The sequence below is a fragment of the Sturnira hondurensis genome, unplaced genomic scaffold, assembly GCF_014824575.4.
Source record: "Sturnira hondurensis isolate 20B ecotype Veracruz unplaced genomic scaffold, ASM1482457v3 Scaffold0008640, whole genome shotgun sequence".
NCBI classification, from domain to species: Eukaryota; Metazoa; Chordata; class Mammalia; order Chiroptera; family Phyllostomidae; genus Sturnira; species Sturnira hondurensis.
Genome location: NW_028081271.1, coordinates 23,005,626 through 23,032,953, shown reverse-complemented (window position 1 = coordinate 23,032,953; position 27,328 = coordinate 23,005,626). Strand labels below are relative to the sequence as shown.

Here is a 27,328-nt window from a genome sequence, read left to right as displayed (position 1 = left end):
AAGACACACAGAGACTGAAGGTGAAGGGATGGAAAAAGATATTTCATGTAAATGGAAACAAACAGAAAGTTGGGGCAGCGATCGACACTCATATCAAATAAAAGAGACTTTAAAATAAAGACTATAATGACAGACAAAGGGCACTGCATAATGATAAAGGGATCAATCCAATAAGAGGATATAACACTTCTAAACACCTACCCACCCAATGTTGAAGCCCCCAAATATATAAAGCAATGATTAATGAACACAAAGGGAGAAACTGATAGTACTACCATCACAGTGGCGGACTTTAACATGCCACTTACATCAATGGATAGGTTAAGCAGACAGAAAACCTAATGAAACAGTGGCCTTCAATGATACCTTGGACCAAAAAGACTTAATACAGAGCAGAATATACATTTTTTCAGGTGCACACGGACCATTTTTTCAGGTGCACACGGACCATTTTGTGACCACATGTTAGGTCACAAAACTAGTCTCAGTAAATTTAACAAGACTGAAACCATATCAAGCATCTTCTTTGAACAAAATGATGTGAATCTTGAAATCAATTCCAAGAGAAAAACTGAAAAACCTATAAACACATGCAGGCTAAACAACATCTTACTAACATCCAATGGGTTAATGAACAAAATCAAGGAGAAAACAAAAAAGTATCTTGAAAAATGAAAATGGAAACACAATAATCCAAAATCTCAGGGACACAGCAAAAGCACTTGTAAGAGAAAGTTTCATAACAACACAAGCCTACCTCAAGAAACAAGACAAATCTCAAATATACAATCTAAATGTATACCTAAAAGAACTAGAAAAAGAACAAACTAAATCCAAATGAGTAGAAGGAAGGAAATAACAAAGAACAGAGCAGAAGTATATGACACAAAAATAAAAATAAAAAATATACAGAAAAGATCAACAAAACTGAGAACCAGTTCTTTAAAAAGATAAAACTGATCAGCAGGACTTACCGAGAGAGAGAAAGAGGGGCCCAGACAAACACAATCACACTTGAAAGAGAAGAGACAACCAACACCCCAGGAGCACAAAGAATATGAGAACACTACGAACAATTATATGCTAACAAATTTGACAACGTAGAATAAATGGGTAAATTCACAGAGCCATAGAATCTTCCAAGACTGAATCAGAAAGAAACACAAAATCCACACAGACCAATGACTAGAAATGAAATTGAATCAGTAATGAAAAAGTTCCCAACAAATGAAAGTCTAGGACCAGACCATCTCAGAGGTGAATTCTACCAAGGATTCAAAGAATCAATACCTATCCTTCTCAAACTACTCCAAAAAGGTGAAAAGGAGGGGAAGATGCAAAACTCATTCCATGAAGCCAGCATTGCACTGATACCAAAACCAGATAAAGATACAAAAAATAAATAAATAAAAGAAAGTAAGTTCCAGGCCATGACCATCTTCAACAAAATGTCAGCAAACCATAGTTAGCAATACATCAGAAAGATCATACAGCACAATCGAGTGGGACTTCATGCAAAGATGCAAGGATGGTTCAATACCCACAAACCAATCAAGGAGACACTCCACATAAAATGAAGTACAAAAATTATATGACTATATTAATAGGTGCAGAAAAAACATTTATTATAAATATCCATTTATAATAAAACTCAATAAGGTGGGTATAGAAGAAACATACCTCAACAAAATAAAGGTCATGTATGACAAACCCACAGCTAACATACTCAACAGTCAAAAACTAAAGGCTTTTTCTCCAAGATCAGGAATAGGACAGGACGCCCATCCTCACTGCCCTTCTTCACACAGTATCAGAGTCCTTGCCACAGCAAGCAGGCAAGAAGAAATCAAAGCACATAAACTAGAAAGGAAGAAGTAAAATTGTCACTATTTGCAGATGACACACTATATATAAAAAACCCTATTAGGATTAATAAATGAATTCAGTAAAATTGCAAGATACAAAATTAATATTCAGAAATCTGTTATGTTTCTAAGCACAAATAACAAACTACCTGAAAGAGAAATTAAGAAAACAATCCTGTTTACAATTGCAATGAAAAATACCTAGAAATAAATTTAACCAAGGTTCCAAAAGACCTGTATTGTGAAAACTATCAGAAACTTGATGAAAGAAATTAAAGACACAAATAAATGGAAGGATAAACAGTGCTCATGAATAAGAAAAATTAGTACTGTTAAAATGTCCATACTACCCACATCAATATACAGATTCAATGAAATCTCTATCAAAATACCAATGGCATTTTTCTCAGAACAGAAACAAATAATCCTAAAATTTATGTGGAACCACAAAAGACTCAGAATAGCCAAAGAAATCTTGAGAAAAATAGAATTTTGAGGTACCACACACCATGATTTCAAACTACACTCACACAGCTATAGGAATCAAAACAGTATGCTGACCCTGTCAAGATAGCAGTGTAGACAGACATGGCTCACCTCTTCACCCAACCACAACAAAAGTACAACAAAGACAGAGAACGACCGTTGCTCAGAACTGACACAAATCAAATTGAATGGAAGTCCGATGACTATGGAATAAAGAAATTACATCCAGCCAGACTGGTAGGAAGGGCGAAGACACAGAATGGGCTGGTCCCAAATCCACATGTGGTAGATAAATACTCGGGAGGGATTCTGAGAAATGAGCTGGTCCAGCCTCACACCAGGTGCCCGCCAGCCCAGGGTTCCAGTGCCAGGAAGGTAAGTCCCCACAACAAGGAAACTGCTGGAGCACTAAGCAGTTCCTCTTAAAGAAACTACACACAGCCTCACCTACTCAGTCTCATTCCCTCTGGGCTCCAGCAACAGGGTTGTGGCTTCAGGGGCACAGTGGCATGCAGGGGGAGGCTGAGGTATTCGGATGGCATCAAGGTGAGTGGAGGCCACTGTCCCTTTTCCGGACCCAACCCCCACAGAGCTGGCAGACTGGAGCCTTATCTAAGATCCTATCAACCTAGCTAACACTGTTTGACCCACTTTGGGGATTTCGAAAGACTCTACCCAGCCCAATTTAGCGGCCCACCTAAGCTGCTTTTCCACGTGAATGGTCTCGGCTCATGCTCTACAACTTCCTAAATTCTCTTAAACAAGCAGCAGCTAGCCTCAGTGAGCCCTAGGACTAGAACTAATAACCTAGACTCACCTTGAAGCTTGGCTTCACCTGAAAATCTCTAAGACCAGCACAAGTAGCAGCCAGATTGCTTTATAACTCAGGCATGGTGGCCCCAGGCAAAATACAAGTCGGGGCTGACCTTGGGCTGTACCACCAAGGAAAACCCCAGTGGCCAGCACACCCAGTGGCCAGCTACAGACCATGCTGGAGCCCCACCACCCTGCCCCTGAATAGCTGATCCTCCAGGAAGGGTGGAGGTTGGTGGCCAGTGGTCAGAGCCAGTCCTTGTAGCTGACTGGCCTGGACAAGTCCCTCCTACTGATTTGCTAACAGCAACCAAGGCACAACTACAAGAGGAGGGTGTACTCAGCCCACACAAAGGGAGAACCTCGAGTACCCAGCTTGGGTGATAGGGGAGGCTGTGACACTGGACTCCACAGGACACCTACTATATGAGGCCACACTACCAAGACACGAAGTCAAAGCAGCTCTACCTAATACACAGAAAAAAATACAGAGAAGCTGTCAAAATGAGGAGACAAAGAAACATGGCCTAAGTGAAAGAACAGATTAAAACTCTAGAAAAAGAGCTAAACGAAATGGAGATAAGCAATCTATCAAATGCAAAGTTCAAAATACTAGTTATAGTTCTGGCTGGTGTAGCTTAGTGGATTGAGTGCCAGCCTGCAAACCAGAGGGTCAGGGCACATGCCTAGTCAGGGCACATGCCTGGGTTGTGGGCCAGGTCCCCAGTAGTGGGCGTGGGAGAAACAGCTCTACATTGATGCTTCCTCCTTCACTTTCTCTTTCCCTTCCCCTCTGTCTAAAAATAAATAATTAAAAAAAAATACTGGTTATAAGAATGCTCAAGGAACTTAGTGAGGATATTAACAGCATAAAAAAGATGCAGTTGGAAATAAAGGATACACTCACTGAAATAAAGAACAATTCACAGGGAAACAACAATACAGCAGATGAAGCCAAGAATCAAATCAATTATTTGGAACATAAGGAAGCAAAAAACAACCAATCAGAACAGTAAGAAGAAAAGAGAATACAAAAAAACGAGGATAGAGTAAACAGCCTGTGGGACAACTTTAAGCAATTCAACATTTGCTTTGTAGAGGTGCCAGAAGGCGAAGAGAAAGGGCAAGAAATTGGAAATCTATTTGAAAAAATAATGAAAGAAAAATTCCCTAATTTGGTGAAGGAAATAGACATGCAGGTCCAGGAAGCACAGAGAGTCCCCAGCAACATGGATACAAAGAGGCCCACCCCAAGACTTATCATAATTAAAATGCCAAAGGTTAAAGATAAAGAGATGGGAGGGTGGGTGTTAGAGAATGGGTGAGAGGTGAGGGGATGAAGAAGTACAAACAGGTAGTTACAGAATAGCCGTGGGAATGTAAAGTACAGTGTAGGAAAGGAAGTAGCCAAAGAACTTATATGCATGATTGGTGGACATGAACAAGGGTGGGGGAATTGCTGAGGGAGTGGGGGGTGCTGAGAAGGGGGCAAAAGGGGGAAAATCAGGACAACTTTAATAGTATAATCAATAAAATATAATTTACAAAAGTATAATAATAACAAAAATTAAAAAAAAAAAGACACACGGATAAATGGAACCAAATAGACTCCAGAAATAAACACATGCTTATATGGTCACTGAATCTATGACGAGGAAGGCAAGGATACAGAATTGGGAAAAGACAATCTCTTTAATAAATGTTGGGAAACACATGCAAAAAAATAAACCTAGACCACTTTTTCAGGCTATATCCAAAAATAAACTCAAAATGGGTGAAGATTTAAATGTAATACCTGAAACCATTAAAATCCTGGAAGAAAACATGCAGTAAACACTTTGACATTAATTTCAGCAATGTTTTTTGGATACGTCTCCTTCAGCAAAGGCAACAGAAACAAAAATAGAGTAATGGGACTACATAAACTAAAAAGGTTTCATACAGTGAAGGAAACTATCTACAAGATGAAAAGGCAACCTAATGAATGGGACAAGATATTTGTAAATGATATATTTGATAAGAAGTTAACATCCAAAATATGTAAAGGACTCATTATAACTCAGTATCAAATAATCAATCCAATTAAAGAATGGTCAGAGAAGCTGAATAGACATTTCTCCAAAGACATACCAACAGACACATGAAAAGATGCTCAACATCACTAGCCATCAGGGAAATACAAATCAAAACCACAATGAAGTATCACCTCACACCTGTCAGAATGGCTATTATAAAAAAGGGAGAGAGAGAGAAAACACAAAACGAGTGTGGAGAAAAAGAAATCCTTGTGTACAGCCGGTGGGATTGTAAACTAGTACAGCCACTGTGGAAAACAGTGTGGAGGTCCCTAAAAAGCTACAAGCAGAACTACTGCACACCCCAGCAACTCCATTCCTACGTATCTACACAAAGAAAAGGGAAACAATAATGCGAAACGATACATGCACTCTCGTGTTCACTGAAACACTGCTTAAAATAACCAAGATACGGAAGCAACCTGGGTGTCTTTTGAAATGTAAATAAATTAAGATGTGACACATATACATATACAGTGGAATATTAGCTATAAAAGGGAATAAAATCTTGCCATTTGCAACATTAATGGACTTAGAGTTTTATGTTAAGTGAAGTGAGTTAGAGGAATACAAGTATTATATGATTTTACCTACTTCTGGAATCTTATAAAAAACAGCAAACAAAGAAACAAAAGGACAAAAAAACAAAGTCACAGAGAGAACAAACTAAGGGTTGCCAGAGGGGAGGGTTGGGGGAGGGGCAGAAAAGAGGAAGGGAATTAGGAAGTACAAACTTCCGGTTATAAAATAAGTCACAGGGATATAAGGTACAGCATAGGGAATAGAGTCAATAATAATGAAATTATTACATACAAAATAGATGATTACTAGACTTACTGTGATCACCTTGTAAAGGATATAAGTGTTGAATCACTATGTTGTATACCTGAAACTAATATAATATGGTATGTCAACTATCATTTAAAAAACTAGCCACAATTTAGAAACAAAAAGGTAAAGTCACATTTAGATTTTACTATCCACTAATTCTGTCTTAGAAAGTCAAGATGCAAATGAAGAGTTCCCCAGTTTTTGGCCTCTGGATCCCTTCAGAGTTAAAATTACCAACATTCAAAATAATTTTTGTTTTATATCAGTTTTATCTATCGATATATAACAAACCCATCATTAACAGAGATAACACAGTTTACTTAAAATAACTATTTTCTAAAACAAAAAATAGAGTGAGGAAAGATGGCCACGTTTTACACTTTTGTGACTCTAATATCTGGTTTAATAAAAGAAGGCTGGGGTGTTACATCTGTTTCAACAGTCATCTGCTATGGTTTTTAGGCTGAAGTCTATGAAGGAAACGAAGCCAGCCCTCCACAGACACGTAGCTACAAAAGAGCCCTGGGATTCTCTGAGAGGGTGTCTGTGAGCCTGCAGGGGTCCTCGGACCACACTTTGCACTGCTGATGTACAGGGGATAGGTTGTTAAGAAAGTTTCTGAGAAGACTGAAGTTTTAAATTTTTTCCTGTTAAGGCAAAATGAAAAAAAAGTCGAGAAACATTTCACTGAGGAATAGTAAAGAATATGTTACCATACTAAGTTAGCTGATAAAGTAAAAATCTAATGATATTTAATTTCTCTTACTATTTTAACATTAGAAATCTATGGCTAGATAACGAACGGGTCATAAAATATTTTATAGTAAATCATAACATATTTTTATCATATTGTTAAACCCTTCAAATTTGTAGTTCTGTTTTGTTCTTGCAGGACACCAAGTTTTCCCCTTTCTTCCTTTCCCTTTCACCATCCAATTGCTATTGGTCCCTCCTTCTTCCTTTTGGACTTTTCCTCTCCCAGATGATGTGTTTCGAAGGCTGTCCCTTTAAATCAGTTTGCTCTTTACATAAGTCTGTCTCCAGAAATCAGGCACTTGGCATTTGTATTATCTCCTTAAACTGAGTGCCTGAAAAGGGCATCGATCTATTTAAATTAAAAAATACTACCTTTCCTTTAAGAAGATGCACTTTGAAATCCGTTCCCTGAAGTTTATGATCTAACCTGCTTTCTTTAAAAAAAATGATTTCAGAGTATGGGTGAACTTAAACTTTCTGGTGACCATTCCAACTCACCCAAAGGCCCCTCCACTAGTCTTCTGTCTTCCTCTGGTTTTTCTCTCAGTCTGCCTTTACTTGCCTCAACATGCCTGGCAGACGAGGGGAAGGGCAGGTGTGCGAGAGGTATGCGGGTGTTTGTTTTCTTCCTTTCACTCATTTATATTTCAGTTGGAGCATTCTGTCTTTGAGTAATACTGAAGGTGTAGCTTTGACAGAACTGCTCCTGGATGTGAAGTTATTTCATGTCATGTGGAAAGATTCTGGGGAAGTTGTTTATTACCCAGTGTCCTTGGTCTGTAGCTACCTGGAAGTCCTAAAACTACAGTCTTAATTTTAAAAGACAGTTACCAAATTTTTAAAAATCAGATTTTACGACTGGTCTTTTACCTAAATGTTTCCTCTTGGAGCTGTTCTAACTGAGTTTGCAGCTGCAGATGCCTCCTTCCTGCTGGACTGTTGGGATCTTCTATGGAGTCAGATTGGTTAAGTCTTTCCATTAATACCTGATTCTCGGCCAATAGACTACTTTTCTCCTCTTGCAATGCTGCGACCTGTTAGAACATAGGAAGACAAGAGTTATTTCTTCCAAACACACTGGCACTGGCGTAATCACCTGTGAATTACCACTATAAACTAAAATGTATTTTTTAAAAGGACAATCAACCTCCACTTAAAACATGTATGTTATTTTGGAATATTGCACAGGCGGAGTAATATATAAGAGTAAGCAAAAATTCATTATTTTATACCTGAAAAGACAATTAAACAAAGATATACAGATAGCAACTAAGCACACAAAAAGATAGTCATGATGAGTGGTTAGGAAATGCGAATTAAAAGTTCAATGTTATACCATTACACTTTGACTACAATGGCTAAAATTAGAAAGACTCCCTGAACCAGGTGTACAGATGAAAGGCTCACACACTCCTGGTAAGAATATAAAATGTTTTAAGTGCTTTGGAAAACAGTTTTGCCCTTTCCTAAAAAATTAATGCAATTATCACATGACCCAGCCATTCTACTCATAGGTATTTACTTAAAAGAAATAAAACTATATGTCTACACAAAGAATTACAAAAAATGTTTACAGCAGCTTCAAGTGTAATGAAGAAAAACTAGAGACACAAATGTTCATCAACAAGTGAATGGATAAACTGCAGAATATCCAAACAACAGAATACTATTTCACAATTAAAAAAGAATTAACTATTGATACTGACATCATGAATGAATCTCAAGATAACAAAAGAAGCCAGACAGAAAATAAGAGTATACACTGTATGATTCCTTGAAATATAATTCTAGAAGATACAGGCTAATTTATAGTAGTTGAAAGCAGAGCTGGGGACTGGAGGGGGGTGATGGGTTCCATATATCAATTGGGGTGATTTCATATGTTCATACAATATATATCAAAATTGTGCATGTTAAATCTGAGTAGTTTACTGTATGTCAACTATATCTCAATACAGCTGTACAAACAAAAGCAACCTGCCATTTCTAATTCTCCCTCTCCAACCCCCATCTCCTTCTGAACTCGTTCTAGTTGGACTTTTGGCTCCACCATTCCACCAAACTGCTCATCAGGATCCCTACGGACTTCCAGGTCACTACCATCCTTCAGGAACATTGGACGCAACTGATCAACTCTGTCCTCTTTGAAGTATTTTCTTCACTTGGCTTCCAGGATACCTTACTCTCCTGGTTTCCGTACCAATTCACTAGTCTCACCTTCCCTTTCTCCTTAAGTCAGTTCCTAATGTCCCTGCCAGGAGAGCACCCCACAGCTTTTCTAAGTACAGTGACGGCTTCCAGTTTCATGGCTGTAAAAGCCATCTACTCACTGACAACGTTCACATTTCTATTTCTAGCCTGGAACCCTGAACTGGAGATCATTTCTACTTGGATGTCTAACAGGCGTCTCAAATTTAAATTGTCTAAACTGAACCCTTAATCACTCCAACCCCCCAGCCCCAGTCCTTCCACAGTAAACGTAACTCTGTCCTTCCAGTTGCTCAATCGTGAGCCTTCACATCTTTCCATCACACCATGTCCAATCTGTTAGCAAGTCTCTACCTCAAACATATTTTGACCACTTCTCACCAGCCCTAAATTCTGATGACCTAAGCCAACATAATTTTTTGCCTGGATTACTGCAACGACCACTTAATTAGTCTCCTTGATTTGGTCCTCTCTTCTCTATACTCTGTTCTCCAGGGAGCAAAGCAAATGCACTCCATTAAAGCAAACTCAGAGCACAGGACTGCTTTGTTCAAAATCCTCCAATGGCTTCTCATTTACTCAAAGTCTTTACAAAAGCTTGTCAGGCCTCACCAGACTGACTTCCTCCTTCCATACTCCCTCCCACTTCTGCCATCCTCGACTTCCTGCTGTTTTCTGGACGACTTCCTGCTGTTTTCTGGACGCACCAGCCACACTCCCACATCAGGGCCTGTGCTCGGCAGGTAATCCTCTTCCTGGGAGCTTGCTCCTGCAACCTCTAGGAGTTTACTACTATGTCACCTTCTCTGGGGCACCTGTATTGACGAAATTCAAAACTACTTATTCTTCCTATCCTGGACTCCCTGTTCTACCTCTTCTGCTTTTCCCCCTCTAGGATATTTATCACTATTTAAGACTATATTCTTATTTTGTTTATTGTCTGTCTTCCTTACTAGAATTGTAAACACCCTGGGGGCTAGAATATTTTATCTATTCGTTTATCTCCCCACCCCTGATCTTCACTATATCTACAGCAACTGGAACAGTGGATGGTACATAGTAGGTGATCAGTACATGTCTATTGAATAAATGAATGAATCTGAAATGCCAGCTCTATAATTTATTAGATTTCCATAAATGCATGAGTATCTTCTGAGAATAGAACTATGGCTCTATTCTATGCCACTGGTCTATTTCATTCATTGCTGCTCTTTCATTCTTTTTTGAATAAGTATTTAAGGCATAAAAACTTAAATTTTAAAAACTCATTTCTTTGCTACTAATTTCTGATATTAATTGCATCTTGGTCACAGAGCATGATCTAAAGACACATATTTGAAATTTTATTAAGAAGTGTTTTTATAACATGGTCTATTTATAAGAAGGCTAGGTGTACAATGCAAAACTTTAATACTAGACTTATCAGACTAGCAAATGTTGCTAAACTATTTTAATTCAACAAATTTGACAGAAATCCTTTTCAGAAACACAGAAAAAGGGGATTGGTTAAAAATAATACACAAACATGATTTAAGAAAACAAATCAGACAAGGCAAAGGGGCTTAGAGTGAAAAGCTAGCTCCCTGTTGAGATATTCCTTCACTGGTCACTTCTGCAATTTTAAACTACTACTCACTGGCTCATTTCACTGAACTGCCCACCATTCGTGAACCCACTGTCAGGCACGGCTGCAATCTCCTAGGTGCAAGGCATGCCATGATGAATAAAGCAGAGAGAGTTCTTAGCCCCTCATCCACTCCAAACAAATCACAGTAAGTACACAAACTAAACATACTAAGTAAACTAATAAGCACACGCTAAAACTAGAGTAAAAGTGCATGCGGAGGGTTAAAATGAGAGTAACACGAGAGTCTGGGTGATTACTTCAGATTGGCTGACCATGGAAGGACTTCTCAAGGAGGCCTAATTTAGTACCTGGCACATCTGAGAGCCCAATAAATGATTTACGACAAATAAATCAGGTGCTTTTGAGCTGAGCTTGGATGACAAGAAGGAGCCAGCCACGTCATGAGTGTGGCAAGAGCTCGACTCTGTCACCGTAGTATGACAGCGACCACAGACAACACACACACGAATGTAGGAATGTGGCTGCATTGCAGTAAAGCGGGTTTATGAAAACAGATGGTAAGCTGTAGTTCGCCAATCCTAGTTTGCCAATCCTCTAGTTATTTATAAAATTAAATAACTTTAATTTTATACTATGAAAGACAATGTTATATTCTGCTTATTAAGTGAACTCAATTTTTATTGTAACTTTTGGCAGTTATGTATCGTGAAATTCTAAAATCTGAAAAGCAATTAATAGCACTTACATCAAGACTTAATTATGAATATTTACTATACAACCCAAGCATATGTTGATTTTACTACCTCCTACATTCATCCAAAGCAAGGACCAACTCAAAGTGAAATACTCCTAGTATAAAATATTGTGAGTTCTGCGTACCCATTACCCAGCTATAACAAGTGGCAAAGCATGGTCAGGGACGTTTACTCTAGACTTGGGCACATTCTCCCCACCTGTCTGATTTTGAGGTAATTCCACACAATTTTATTTATCTTCTTTTTTGTGAGGGATGCCTTCAACTATTCTATTGAATTTTTATTTTGACAATTCTATTTTAAATTTACTTACGTGTTTCTTGATTTTTAATTTTTCTTTTTGAAAACTGCACCTTGTCCTTATTTTATAGATGACGTATCACTAATTTTACTGATGGTATTAAATGGATTAAAAGGCAGAAACTACCTCAAATTTCTCCACTTCCTCTCTGGCCAGTTTCCTGTCTATCTTGATCCTTTTATCTTTTGTTATGCAGATTTCCCTCACATTTAAGAATTAATCAACAGCAAGGGTAAATGGAAGCTATATGCATTAATAGGCTTCAGCTTAGGGCTTTCTCTACAAGAAGCTGGACTTTATGTAAATTAGAGAACCCAGGAAAAACAAATGAAAAGGACCTCACCCTGCAGATTCACATTCAGTCTAACCTCCCTATGCTTCTGTTTAATTTCTTTAGAAAGAACCCCTCTGACTGGGAAGCTGGCTAGAGGTCATTCTATGCAGCGGCTGACGGGGTTGATGGGACTTAGCTCTTCTTCATAAAACCTACAGTCGCAGCCTCACTCAGCCCTGGAGCTCTGCTGCAGCAGCTCCCTGCCCTTCTCCCCCAGAGCTGCTCTTGGCCACTACATTCTTTACTCCTTCTAACCATTTCGGACTTTTCCAACTGCCTCCTGGCTTTCAGAGATGGATGAAGACTGGTGGTATGCTGTTGTTAGCTATATCCAAGCTGATTGATGGTTAAACATTCAGGAAAGGAAATGAAGTATTTGTTCAGTCTACTGCCTTTAACCAGAACTGTTTTCCTTTTTTTCTTTTCTTTAACTGGGGTGGCAGGGTAGACACACTGTGCTATGTGGCAGTACACAGTACGTTCTGGATATTTACTGCAGTACATTTCAAACAGGTGGGGCACAGAACAGACCTCCTACCTGCATATCCAACTCATGGCATCGTTGAGAAATTTCTTCCTTGGCTGACAAAGCTTCATTAAGTTCCTCTGTAGTCTTCTTCAACTAGTTAAAAACCAAGATATACAATAAATATTTCAATATGAAGTGGCAGCAATTAATATTCACACATGGAATTAAACACTGTCCCCCTTTTCTCTGTGAGAACAGGGAGAAATCAAGAACCCTCCTGCTCAGGAGTCAAAAGAAGGCACTTCTAACTCTGAATACCTTTCAGTTCTAAATCTTGTCTTTTCTGTACCTTGTTTTGTTCTTTCCTCATAACCAAGTTTTCTTACACACCTTCTGTCTGGGCTGCTTGGCTCTGGGCAATGCTGACTGTAATAGCTGAGAAACTCTACCTCAGTGAAGTGCGTATGTGCTACAAAGACAGGGGTTTTGACTGTTAAACAGGCAGCTAGAGAGTTTCCGTACAAGGTTTTTAGTCACACTAAACCTTTATGTTAATTTGTGTATCAGTTCTAAAATAAAATACTTTTATTATTATAATCCTCAGCACAAACCAAACACTCCTGAGTTGTGTCCCATTATTATATAAAGTCTAAGTTAGCCAAGTACAAGCAAATTAATTAATTATAACTAATCACTTAATTTTAAAGACAAACATGGATTAAAATAAAATACTAGCTATTCATTTCACATGACCAAACCTCTGTGTAACATAAATAGAAAAAAAAATTCATTCACAGTAAGCAACTTTAAAACCAAACACACCACAAAGCAAGAGAAAGGCAAATTACAACTTGGATTAAAATTATAGCATGTCCAAAGATTTTCCTGCAAAATATTTATAAACCATAGGGAAAAAATGAAAGGAGGTGAAGATCACAAAGACTTTTTTCCATGCTTTGGAAACAGATTTCCCAGAATAGCTGGAACACAGAAACTAACAATGTACCTTTCCATTAACCCCAAGAAAACACATTGCAGTTACTTTAAAAATGTAGGACTAAGTTCCTTAGTGTATTTAAGTATGAAGGACAGAGGAGGCAGTTTAAAACTGAAGAATAATGTGAAATAAAAGGTAAATTATCTTTTTTTTAATCCTCACCTGAGTATATTTTTTTTCATTGCTTTTAAAGAAAGGAAGGGGGGAGAGAGAGAGAAACATCAATCAGTTGCCTCCCACATGTGCCCCAACTGGAATTGAACTTGCAACCTGGGTATGTGCCTTGACAGAGGATCAAACCCATGACCTTTCGGTCTGCAGGACAATGCTCCAACCCACTGAGCCACACCAGCCAGGGCAAGGTAAACTGTCTTTTTATCATAAATAATCAAGAGATTATTTATGCTAATGAAAAATGCATGCGATTTACCAGAAAAGCATCTATTGCGTTAAATGTGGCATATAGAAAAAAACACAAATTACAAAAAATTAAATAAGTTAACTTATTTTAAAGTACATTAGGAATAATAGTTAACTTACAAATTACAAATTTAATTACAAATATATAATATCCATAAGTAAAGTGGCTTAAGTTCTTAAATTTTTGGTAAAAAATAAAGAATTATGCCAATATATCCCATAAGCAATTTCCAATGAAACATCCTTTTCATTAACACTCTAACTTTATCCATTTCAATCTTTGCATCAATAAAAACAACACAAATTTAGATACCTGGCGATCAAGGTCAGCATAGGCATCATTTCCAGCAGAGACAGGAGATTCTTTACTCATCAGCTGAAATTAAGTGAAGATTTAAATAGTTATAACTATGAAGCAAAAAAGCCATTCTATATAATATTCTTACACAACAAACACGAACACCCAGCCATTATAGAATTATAACAATTAAAATAAAAACATAAATGTAAAAGAGATATTTTCCTATAAAGCTTTCCAATCTGGAACTTTGTTTTTTCATACCAAGATGAGTCCTTCATTTAAAATCACAGGTCTAAATTCTGATGCTCATTTTTTTCTGCAGGCCTACCCAGAACAAACAAGTATTACTTACTCTTATTACTAAAAAGACAAGGCTTTAAGTTAAAGATGTGGCTTAATACTTAAAAACATGGATTTTTCAGTAAAAATGACAGCACTAAGTATTTCTAAAGAATAAAGGTGGACAACATCACAGTATCCAAAAGGTGGGGAAAACCCAATTACCTGTCAACTGAACAAATGCATAAACAAAATGTGGCGTGTATACTAACATTCATACAATGGAATATTATTCGGCCCCCCAAAAAAGAACAGAATATTGGTACATGCTACTACACAACCTTGAACACATTATGCTAAATAACAAAGGCCAGGCACCAAAGGGTATATATCAAATGATTCCATTTAAATGAAATATCCAGAACAGGGAAATCCACAGACAGAAAGCAGATCACTGGTTGCCAGGGGCTGGAAGGAAGAGGAAATGAGGACCGCCTGTTTAATGGTCACAGGGCTTTCTGCTGCACTGATGAAAAGGTTCTGAAACTAAACAGTAGTCACGTTTACATAACATTATGAAATGTACCACATGTCACTAATGGCAAATTTCATGTTACAGGTATTTTATTACAATAAAAAATAAACACATATAAATAGAATGTACCTTTATAAATAACAAGTCTTTTAAAAAGCTCTTCCTCAATCCCATAATTTTATCCAGCTACCCCCTGTCCACCTCCTAAGCCCAATCAGTCACCAAGCCAATTGATTCAAGTGCTGATAATTTTCAAATTATCTTTGAAATTTGATTTGATAATTTTCAAATAAATTTCACTTCTCTCTACCCTAACTCCACCCTAACTGCTATAACCCACTTCAGCTCCCATCATTCTTTTATTTTTATTTTTTTAAGATTTTATTTATTTACTTTTTAGAGAGAAGGGAAGGGAGGGAGGAAGAGAGGTAGAGAAACATCCATGTGTGAGAAATACATTGCTCAGCCGCCCCCTACTGGGGACCCGACCTGCAATCCAGGCAAGTGCCCTGACTGGGAATTGAACTGGTGACCTCTGGGTTGACAGGCTGGCACTCAATCCACTGAGCCTCACCAGTCAGGGCAGGATCCCATCATTCTTCAGTGGATAATTACTAACGTTTCTTAACTGCTCTTCCTTTTACTAGCCTTGTTTTTCTCCGATTCATTCTTCTCATTGCACCAATTTTCTCAGATACAGACTTCAATCTCTTTTCTCCTTAAAATCTAGTCGTTGTTTCCCAAAATTCCAACTCCTTTAACAAAACTGCTCAATATCTTGATGATCTCATGTCTCTTGTTTCATCTCTTATTTGTACCTTAAAATGTTTGCTACAGACATTCTTCTTTAATATCCACAACATGCCCTATAGGTCTTGCTTTCTCTTGTCTCCTGGACTTTAGAACAATTTTTGCCCCTTCCTTACCTTATTCATCCTCTGTGCTTAGTCTAGATGCCACTTTCTCTGAAAAGCCTTCCCTAACATCCCGAACCAGAGTTAGACACTCCCTTGAGGCACTGCTATGTTTTTCCCACCATGGCACTTGCCCTGTGAATGCTTTGAATGTATCTGAGTTACTTGTGGAGCCATTTTCCCCGTGAAAGCTCCACTCCATGAGTCATGACACTGTGTCTACTTTTTCATAGTTGTATGCACACTATCTGTCACAGCTCCTGGGACACATTAGGTGCTCAATGAGTACTTGCTACATAAATAAAAGGACCATGCATATAGTTAACATATAACCTATTCTTATAATCTAATTGTACATACAAATTTTATATGTTAACTTGTTCTCTTGACATTTTAAATGTTTTCCCTTTGTTATAAGACCACCTTCCCCCACTTTTATAAATTTTTATCAGCTATATAATATTCCATGGAATCGAAGTACCATATTTTAAACACCTGCTTACCAAAGGATAGACTTTTTTTTACATTTCCATTAATATAAAATACTTTAATAAACACTGTTATGCCCAATCTTAGTCTTTAATCTCCAAATAATTCCTTGGAATACAGTCATAGAATTAAAAAAAAACTTAGTCCCAGATTTTAAAAATATTACTGATTATAGATATTATATCTGTTATTATAGAAAAACTAAAAAATATAGAAAAAAGTATAGATTACTACTTAGCAATTATTAAAATTTTGGCAAAGTTGTTTTCACCCATCTTAATTTTAATTTTTAACAGAAATGGAATTTTGTTGCCCATGTGCTCCATTTCCCTAAATATTACACGCCTTCCCCTATGTCATTATATATGTTTCAAAAATATGCTTTAGCCCTGGCCAGGTAGCTCAGCTGGTTAGAGCATAGCCCTGATATGTCAAGGTTGCAGGTTCAATTCCTTGTCGAGGCACATACGTAATCAAGCAATGAATGCATAAATAAGTGAAACAAAAGAACTGATGTCTACATAATATGCTAATATTGCACCATAATCTACCCATTCCCCTATTGCTGGGCACTCAGGTTTATTTTAATTTTTCAGAACTAGAAAATGCTAAAATAAACAATCTTGAGGCAATGCAATAAAGTGGTTATGGGTCTGAACTCTGGATGCAGACACCTGAGATGTGAGTCCTGACTCTGCTACTCCTACTTCTCCTTGTGTGGATCCGAGCAAGCTACACACACTGCCTATGCCTCAGTTTTCTCTTCTATAAAATGGGGACATTAACAGTGCATACCTCAAAGATTTGTAGTTAAAATTTTTCTTTTTTAATTGTGGTAAAATATATATAACATAAAACTTGCCATTTTAACAATTTTTAAGTGTACATTTCAGTAACATTAACTAAAATTGTAATCAAGTTTAAATGAGTTAATAAATGTTATGTGCTTAGTTAAATACCAGCACTATTTAGTATATTATAAGTGCTAGATAAATGTTTGCTCTTAATATTATGAACCTTTGTATTTCAGATTTCCTTAGGATAAATTCCTAAAAGTGAAATTATTGGGTCAGTCACAGAAAGGCAGAACTGTTCGTGGCCCCTTATTCTTTTTTCCTGTTTTTGCTTAATAACAGAAACCTCAAATTTTGGCTGGGTCTATGACCACCTGGAATAAAGACCACGTTTCCCAGTGACCCTGTGTGGCTATATGAGTTGTATCTGTCTAATAGGAATGAGGATTACTGACAATTTATTTAGAAGAGGTGGACAACCCTTCCTTCAATCCTTCCTGCCGGCTGGAAATGTTCATGATAGCTGCACGTTGAGAAGCCAAAGCTCAACCACATCGTGGGACTCATACGTTAAGGATGGCAAAAGCTCCATGGACAACAGTGTGCCGATTGCAGGGGGGAGCTGGAGAAGGGTGAGGGGGATATACGGACACATGACTTGGGGTGGTGAACACATAATACAGCGTACAGATGGCGTGTTGGAGAACTGCACACCTGAAACCCATATAATTTTGTCAACCAGTATAACCTCCAATAAAATCCATGAAAAGAAAAAAAACTTTCTAAAAAATAAACAAAAGGAACAATTAACTACAAGAAGGCTGGGTTTCTGATGACTACAGAGCCAACCCAGGTCCTCTTACGAGTAAATTACAGTTATAGCTTGCTTGGTTGGTCACCATTTTGATATTCTGACACCCATGACCTGTACCTTCTATAAGAGCATAACATTTTTAAAAAATGCACCAGTACTAAATGTCAAAATGATCTTTTAAAACCTCTGCTTTTTTACAAGGTCCCGTATAATAAAAACTTGGTTGGTTGGTCTTGGCAGCAGACGGCCTCTCCATCTCTAGAACTCCCCTACTGATGAAAAGTGTCTTTGCTATTCATGCAGGGCCCCCAGGTACTACAGAGGGAAGGAGGGGACTTCAGGAAACCGACCACGCACTAGAGGATTGGGGCTGTGATCCACCTCCTATCAGCCTGACCGCTGGGGAGGGAGGGGAGTGGGAGCTGAGTTCAACCTCATGGCCAATCAATCATGCCTACGTAACAAAACCCCAATAAAAACTGTGGATGTGAAAACTCAGGAGACCTTTCTGTGTTGATGATACTCTGCATATTGTCACACATTAATGTGCTAGAATGGTCACATGTCTTGATTTTGTGGGCAAGAGACAACAAAAAGTTTGCATTCGAAACCCTCACTCAATGCACTGGGGGTGGGTGGGGCTAGTTCTGATTTGTATCCTTTTGCTGTAATGAAACTGTCATCACTCCTGAGTTCTTTTATTTTTTTTTTAAGATTTTATTTATTTATCTTTAGAGGGGAAGGGAAGGAGAGAGGGAGAGAAGTATCAATGTATGGTTGCCTCTCATGAGTCCCCTGCCGGGAACTGGCCTGCAACCCAGGCATGTGCCCTGACTGGGAATCGAACCGCGGTCGTGTGCTTCGCAGGCCCGCGCTCAATCCACCGAGCTACACCAGCCAGGGTTGGTCAATATTTTAAAAAATATTTTGTTTTAATCAGCATTTAGCATTTTTCATTTGTCGATTGTCTCTGTTAATTGCATATCCATGCCCTCTGTTTCCTAGTTTCCTTAATTTCTTCCGTTGCTTTTATGATTAAAAACATTCTTAAATCCTGAATCAACCAGTTATTAATCTATATTTTATTTTTACTTTTATAGTTTTGTTTTACATTTGCTGAAGTTCAGGACATGCTACCCCCAAATATGGCACCTTGGCATATAAAATATTTCAAACAGAAGAAATGTGAGAAACAGTGGGTACAAGAAGGATTTTTCTGACCTTCCCTGAAGTAAGGTCATGAGCCCCTCATGTGAGAGGTGCCCTTCCTAGACTCAGAAAAGCAGCATCCTTATCTCCAAAGACAGAGCTGCCGAAAGGAATCGGAGTGAAACAGGACTGCTGTTTCCCCCAGGTCACTACACTTCGCTTAAACCCTTCTTGCCCATTACATTTTCCCATGAATCTCCACTCTTCATCAAACCTAGCATCAAAACATTCAGGTTTAAATACTTCCTTGGTCTTAATTTCCTTATAAAGATTCCTGTGTCATTTAAAACTTGTATTAAATAAATTTGTATGTTTTCTCTTAACACGTCTTTTGTTACAGAGGCCCCAGCAGAGAACTTGAAAGGGCAAATGAAAAAGACATTTCCCCTCCTCCATAGTTTCAATAGAAACACTCGCTTAGAAATTTCTTTACCTTGGCCATCGTGGCTCAGTTGGTTGGAGCGATGTCCTGTACATTGAAAGGTCATGGGTTTGATTCCTGGTTAGGGCACACCCTACCTAGGTTTTGGGTTCGGTCCCTGGTTGGGGCATGTACAAGAAGCCCCTCTCTCTAAAAATAAAGAATCAGTAAGAATGTCCCAGAGTGAGGATTAAAAAAAAAAAGGAAAAAAGAAATTGCTTCAGGTCCAGTTGGAGTTGAAGACCCATTTTCTACCAAATAAGAAATCAACAGTTAAGTCTGAGGTAGACTGTTGGTTAAAGATAGAAATTACTTATACTGGCTTTGGGAATTAGTTTACAATTACTAGTTCATTAGGACATTTTTAAAAATCAGGAATAGTTACTGAATATCTACACCTGCAAGATAAATGTTTAAGATTTAAATAAAAATGAGAAATTTAAATGAGTATGATTTTCTTTAATAAAAATGAGACAAGCTGTATCATAAGTTTAAAGAAAATTTTCTTGTAAATGAGGAGAATATTTAAAAAATTTTCTACTTCTATTTATTTTTTCCAAGACTTTTAGGGTAGTCTGTTTTATTATTTTTTAAAGATTTTACTTATTTTTTTTAGAGAGAGGGGGAGGGAGGGAGAAAGACAGGGAGAGAGACATCAATGTGTGGTTGCCTCTTGCACACCCCCTACTGGGGACCTGGCCTGCAACCCAGGCACGTGCCCTGCCAGGAGATCAGAACGGCAAAGCATTAGTTTGCAGGTCAGCATTCAAATCACTGAGCCACACCAGCCATGACCCCACTTCTATTTAAAATCATGTTTGCTCCTTTAATGCCTCACCAACTGTTAGCACAAAACTCCAACGTACCTCTTGAATGGCTGTCATGACAACATGTTGAACAGATTCTTCCATCATCATAATGGCTTGGATGTACTCTGAAACAAGAACAATCTGGAATGTCATTGTTCGAGTTTAAGACAGTCAAAGGAGTTAAAGGCTTACACTTCACGTGCTCTTGTAAAGTTGTTTCCAGTGTTCTGATCCTTCCTACACATTCCTCATATGTGACTGAGCATATGTGCCACAGGTAGAGGATGCAAATCACAGTACTTATCTTTCCTCAATAGATCACCCAAACCCATACCCATCCATTCCTTATTAAATTGAGGCTACAGCTAATGGTCCCAGGAATGCAGGAGCCTAGGAATGTCAAACAATGAAATGGTAAAGCCTAAAGCCAGGGTGGATAAAACTACATATCACTATTCTGAAAATCTAAAAATAATCTTACTTGCCCATTATTGTTTGCTACATGTTAAGTCCATTCTGAAGTCTGTGCTTTATTCGTATGTGACATAAAAAGCATTGAATTGTATATAATTCTAACATTCATATTTTCTTCTACAGGAAAAGAAAAACCTTAATGGACCCGAGAGCTGCCTAGGGGAATTAGGATGACTTTAAGATTGAAACTGACACCACAGGGGAACAGATATTGGACGACTCTGGCTTTAAAATAACAATTCATACCTCTAACAAGCTCAAGCACTTATTTCACCAATCTTACCCTCATCACTGCAGAAAAAGAGAAAGTTCTCCTAGTTGTCTGCAGTGATCAGGTGGAAAAAATTTGCCTTCTAAAAAACCCCTGGAAGTAGTTATTATCATGTCCAAATCCAGTAATGGATGACAAAAGTAACATTAGTGAGAAAAATCAATAGGTCAGCTGGATTCCAACAAATATGGTAAATATATTTTAATAAGAAACAGTTAAAAGGGTAAAATAATTGGGAAATTTTAGCCTCAACCTGCTATATATCCAAAAACAAACACCAAAAACTTGTCTCAGCACTCCAAGTAACATTATATGAAGGATTCTTACTGTGAAATTGTTAAAATGACCTTTTGGCAAGAGACTCATGTCTTTGGAATGACAAACTGTAATCCTTTGCTTGACAGGTAACTAGTTAAAAAAAAAGTATTCTGACAGCCCTATTAAATGATGCCATTCTGACATTCTGTTTCTGAATGCCAAAGCTATCAGTTAATCAAAAGCATGTTTTTAAAGAAGTATTGTCCTAAGGACACTTTATACCCAATCAAATACATGGTTAAACAAACATACACAACACACTTAAATAACAGATACTGTTCTTAGACCAAAAGTAGAAATAGTATCATAACCACTATTTAGGAAAAAAACTAATCCTTTTGTCTCAGTTCAATTTTTTGTCTTGTTAATGAGGAGCATCCTGTGAGTGCTGAATGCGAGGGAGTGCTTTTAGACACTCTGTTCAAAGGTACAAAACACAGAATGCCAAGGCTAGTGGAGAAAGTGGTACAGCTAGAATGACTAGACAACCCTCAAAATAAAAGACTGTGAACATGGAGGAGAAGCAGCAGTGGCACTGACGATGGGGAAGGAGAACTTAACGACAGCCTCCCGAAGTGGAGAGAGGAACCGTGAGAAGAGCGCGGTGCGGGAGTCATTAGTAAGGTGTGAGAGGGGAAGCGTTAGTTAAGAAGCGGTGTTGCCACGTCAAGGCCCTTCCCCGCGAACACCGTAAAATGCTAAATGACAAATGATGATGATAACTACATTAATGTACAATTTTTGAGAAATAAAAAATAATTTACAAATCTTAGAAGTCCAAATACGAGTATGTATGATTACTCGGTGCAGACTGATGAGGCAATGCTGAAGAATGAGGTATGCTATGTCAGGGAGTTGATCCTGAAAAACTGATCTTTTAGGTCTAAAATTTCCACCACAGTTCAGTATAAAGAGTATTAAGTTTGAATGGGGAAGAGTTACGGGTTTTGGTCCTTGCCTAGCCTCTCACAAGCCAAAAATCCTGGGTAAGTCATAGTCTTAGTTTCCTAATCTGTAACAAGTGGTTTTTGTTCTGTGGCATCTACTAGAGTGCCAAGCAGAAAGAAGACACTCAGTATTTTTATTAGTGTGTTTTCTACTACTAGTCTCTGTTTCTTCAAACTTCCACCATTTATTTGCTCCAGTTTGGGAAGTCCCCAAACTATTCAGAAATTCATTTAATTTAATTCTTAGCTCTGTGTTGCAGAGAGCGGAGAAATGGCCTGTGGATAAATGAGATGTTAAGATCCTGTTCAAAGTTTTCAACATTTAAATATAACTTCAGGGAAAAAACCTGAAAGTATGCTTTAAACAGAACACTTGATCTGTGTGAGAAGCTCCATAAATACTATAAATGCCTTCTTTTCCATAGGAATATGGATATAGGTAACATCCTTGTCTTTTCCTACTCTTACTCTCTTACATGATTAGCTATACACTTCCGAGGACTCTATGTGCTAAGGATAATCCCAAGAGCTGATGACTCTCCTTACAGAATAAATACATAAGAAACTATTATGTGTCCTGGCTGGTGTGGCTCAGTGGACTGAGTGCCGGCCTGTGAACCAAAGGGTCACTGGTTCAGTTCCCAGTCAGTGCACATGCCTGAGTTGCCGGGTAGGTCCCCAACTGGGGGGTGTGAGAGACAACTGGCTGATGTATGTCTTTGCACATCAGCGTTTCTCTCTCTCTCTCTTTCTAAAAGTAAGTAAATAAAAATCTTCAAAAAAGAAGCTATTATCTGAATTCAATGAACTACATTAAATCACATCTCATCCCCCTTTCAAAATCAAAGCATCTACTTAGATATTTAATGCCTTGAATATTATTTATAGCAATCTTCTAATCTTTGACAAAAACTTGTGAGGCATTTCAGTAATATACAAAAATCAAAATATAGAAAATTCTCTATTTTAATTCATGACTTAAACTAAATAAACAAGCTAAAATTTCCTGTAAGAGCACAGCATGCTAAAATATCAAAGACATGGAGCTAGAGAGAAAGAAATACATTGTTAGAAATAGTTCCTGAATCAGAAATCAGTAAAACTAGTCAGATCTTTAAAAAAACAATGTTGACTGTTATTAACTTAGCATACCAAAAAAAAAGCATAATAGCGAGTTAATAAAGATCTGTTTTGTATTACCAGAGGTGGGTACGACAAAGAGAAACACCTTTGGGCTTCAAAAAAATCCATCTTCTTCAAAGGTCACGTAAATAGAAATAGCATACTGTCATCATCAGTTAGAATAGTCCCTATCTACCTTTGTCCTGCTTCATCTCCCTTTATCCTCCTCACTATTCCCTAATTACTGTTGGTTTTCAATCCCTCAGAGGTAACTAAGGTCGTTCTGATCTTCAGTTTCCGATACTCGGATTACTCTGACCCCATATTCTCCATATCTTTGCTTAAATAACTTCCCTGACCCAAGCCTAGACTGTCCCCCATTGTGCTTTACCTTCCCAGCACTCGCCACTGCTCAGATCACCTAGCTCTGTGCGGCACTGTGCACTGGCCTCTACCTCCACGCACGCACACACTCCAGGAGGGCGGGTACCACGCCTGCTTTGTCTGACACGGTGTTCCCAGCCCCAGCGTAATGCATGAGTTCAGCAAATATTTGTGAAGTAAATCCTTCATCTTGCAATCTAAATTATCTAATTTTAAGTCCCAAAAGACTAACTGATCCAGTATATCATTATTCATATTAATTAATTAATTTAGCTGGATCTTACCCAATTAAGAGTAAATTTCATTACATTGGTGTAGTTAAAAATAATCTACTTAAAGAATTATGTAGTCTTGCTGAAATGGAAAGCATATCATCACAATCAAATTTATCCTTTTTTACCCAAAGTTTTCTTTGTGAAAATGTTCTGATTGTCAATTCAAACAATCAAATTTATCCTAATGTGTAAAAACATTGTAGGCTTGAAACCAACAAAATCAGAAAAAATGTCATTCTTTGAGGACAGCCTTTCAAAGATGTTATTGTCTATAACTGGTGATTTATAAATAAAACATACAACATGTATCACTTTTGAATATACTACTGAATATATATTAAGTAGATATTTATAAACACACATTTAAGAATTATATATTTTTATATACTTTATGTTACTCTATATTACTTTTCTTATTTTTCTAATTGATTTTTACAGGGAGTGGAAGGAAGGGGAGGGAGGGCATCAACTTGTTGTTCCACTACTGATGCTCTCACTGGCTGATTCCTGTACGTGCCCTGACTGGGGACTGAACACACCACCCTGGTTGTATTGGGACAATGCTCTAACCAACTGAGCCACCTGGCCAGGGCTTTTCTTATTATTTTAAATGCATACACTAACTCCAAATAAATTACCTTGCTTCTGTTCACAGTTCACAGCACAGCCTAAAATGAGCTGAAGCATCCTTCCGAGCTCTGCAGCATCAGAATGCTCCCCAATAAGGTTCACATCAGGAAGGGTAAAGTCATTAATTTGCTGTCCTAAAACCTGAAGGGAGATAAAAGGATTAGAACTACATTTACATGCACATTTATATGAACAAATACAGTATTTGACAGAGACTAAACTGTCAGCGACAGAAACTCACTGCAAAGGACAGAACTGTCATGTCAATCTCACTCCCAATTTCTATTTTTACCCCTCAGAAACCTAGGTTATAACTATCCTGATTCAAGCCAAGCCCTAATCTGGTATGTGGTATGTACACTTAGCAAAGAAAGTGGGTACTACTGACCCCTCCACCACCCCCAGAGAAACTGGATGTGTGTTCTCTGAAGTGGAACCAGTGAGGTTCTAAACTAGGGGCACTGGAAAGGGCAGAAATGAAATACAGGTTTATGTCCCCAATGGTAAGAGTCTTCCTAGCCATCTTCACTCTATCTGACTCCAAAATGCTGATAGCAAGACACCTATACCAGTAAGGAGAACAGAGGTTTACTTTATGGGGAAATTGAGTGGCCCAAATGAAATGACTTATGATGCAGACAAATGGGTAAGTCTCTGACTGATAACCCTTACAGGGAAAAATGACAATCCTAAAAGCACAGAAGCAGGACGAATGGGGCTGCAGTGTCTGGGTTAGGGGAAAGCAGTGTAAGAGAAAGTTAGAGGGGTCATGCAGAAGCTGGTGACTCACGTATGAAGGGTATGATTCTAAAAATGCAATAGGAAACCATGGAAGACTTAGAGGAGACTGACACAATTAAATTTGTATTTTTAGAAACCATCATAGCTTTATAGTCAAGAAAAGTCTGCACACGGGCAAGAGTAACATCAGGGGCACCAGTCTGACCACTCAGGTAATCTAAGCAAGTGCTAATAATGACAGCTTGGTATAGGGCGGTGGCAACAGAGATGGAGAAAGGTCTAATTTGGAGGTTTAACTAATAGGTCTTGCTGATGACATTAAAGGAAAGAAAGGACTATAGGGTGTTGTATAGGTCCTGGGCTTGAGCAGTAGGGTGGAGGGCAGGGTTACAGACAGAGATGACGAAGGTAGATGATTTAAGTATAGATGTAGGTATAAATGCACATTAAGCTTGTGGGAAAAAAACCAGTAAGGAAATCACATAGGTTTCTAGGCTGTGCTGTGTCCACTAGAAATTTAAAGTAAAACTAGTTCCACAGCCTGATTTCTCCTCCAGTAATGTCTTGACTGTTCTAATGCAGACTCGGAGACCAATGAGTTAATCAAGGGACGGAGGTTTGCTAAGAAGTGAAATGGAAGTAGGCCGGGGAGTTGACTATAATGATGCATGGACTCTAAACTATATTCACAAGTAAAGAACAAAAGGAGGAAATTAACAGATACAGAAAGTAAAGTTTAACATAAATTAGTGTTTATCTGCAAACCACCCATGTTACAGTGGAAGATGGTTGCGTGAGCCAACATCCTGTACAATGGAAGACAAATGAATTATTAATTTTCAGGTAATTGTTCCTTTACTTGAAACTATTGTAAAATATTATAAAATTACACTATCCCATAGTAGTATTCCCAAGCAGAATGAGAAAAAAAGTCCTTACTTCATGATTATAATCCAGGATTCCTTTTAAAATTTTCTTTAGATTGCTTATCTGTTCAGAGAGAGAAAACAACTGGGTAAAAGATGAATACAGATCAAACTATAGTTTAACAAAAAATTTCTAAACCAACTAATCAAATCAGTTAGTCATAAAGTAAATGTAGAAAATAAAATTCAACAGCATGTTTAAATTACCATCATTACCAAAAAAAGGACTCTCTATGGTCTAATTTACTTTATCTAATACATTTATGTAAGAAGTTAAGCTTCCAGTAATGTTAAATTTTTAATATTATGAGCACTGACCAAAATTGGAAGGTAACTAAATAAGACGTAATAGTAAGATTATTCAGATTTTCTGCAGCTAAAGAAAAAAAATGTACCGTCCTTAATGAAGACTCAAGTTCAGTGCTGTTTTCCTTAAAATAAAAATAAGTAATATCTAAACAGCACTGAAAAAAAGTGGAGTTGCATCTTATATAGAGGTTAAAAAGGATCTAAGGTTAAAAGCATTAAGCAAAAATTACAGTCAAAATTATCCTTGGAAATCTCTTAACGTTACCTAGAACATGTCTCCAAATTCCTCCACCATCAGAAAAGATTGCTCTTTCTTCAGCTGAGCACCAAAGTAAATATTTAAGACCCGTAACATTAAAGAAAACTATCATATCGTGAAATGCCAGTATAACAGTCTGCACTGCAACATACTTGTACTATAAGGAGCGACCTAGAAACGGACAGGAGAGGCCGACATACAGATGTCTC

General features: G+C 37.8%; 1 protein-coding gene across 2 annotated transcripts in view; it reads right to left on the bottom strand.

Moving 5' to 3' along the window:
* HOOK3 (hook microtubule tethering protein 3) overlaps positions 1-27,328 on the bottom strand; it is a 78,228-nt gene that overhangs the window by 37,384 nt on the left and 13,516 nt on the right. For both annotated transcript variants that reach the window (XM_037055494.1, XM_037055495.1), the window contains exons 4-9: positions 26,565-26,615; positions 24,893-25,025; positions 20,521-20,588; positions 14,212-14,274; positions 12,551-12,634; positions 7,697-7,860 (exon numbers count right to left, since the gene is read on the bottom strand). In XM_037055494.1, coding sequence (XP_036911389.1) covers positions 7,697-7,860; positions 12,551-12,634; positions 14,212-14,274; positions 20,521-20,588; positions 24,893-25,025; positions 26,565-26,615 — 563 coding nt within the window. The remainder of the gene's footprint in view (positions 1-7,696; positions 7,861-12,550; positions 12,635-14,211; positions 14,275-20,520; positions 20,589-24,892; positions 25,026-26,564; positions 26,616-27,328) is intronic.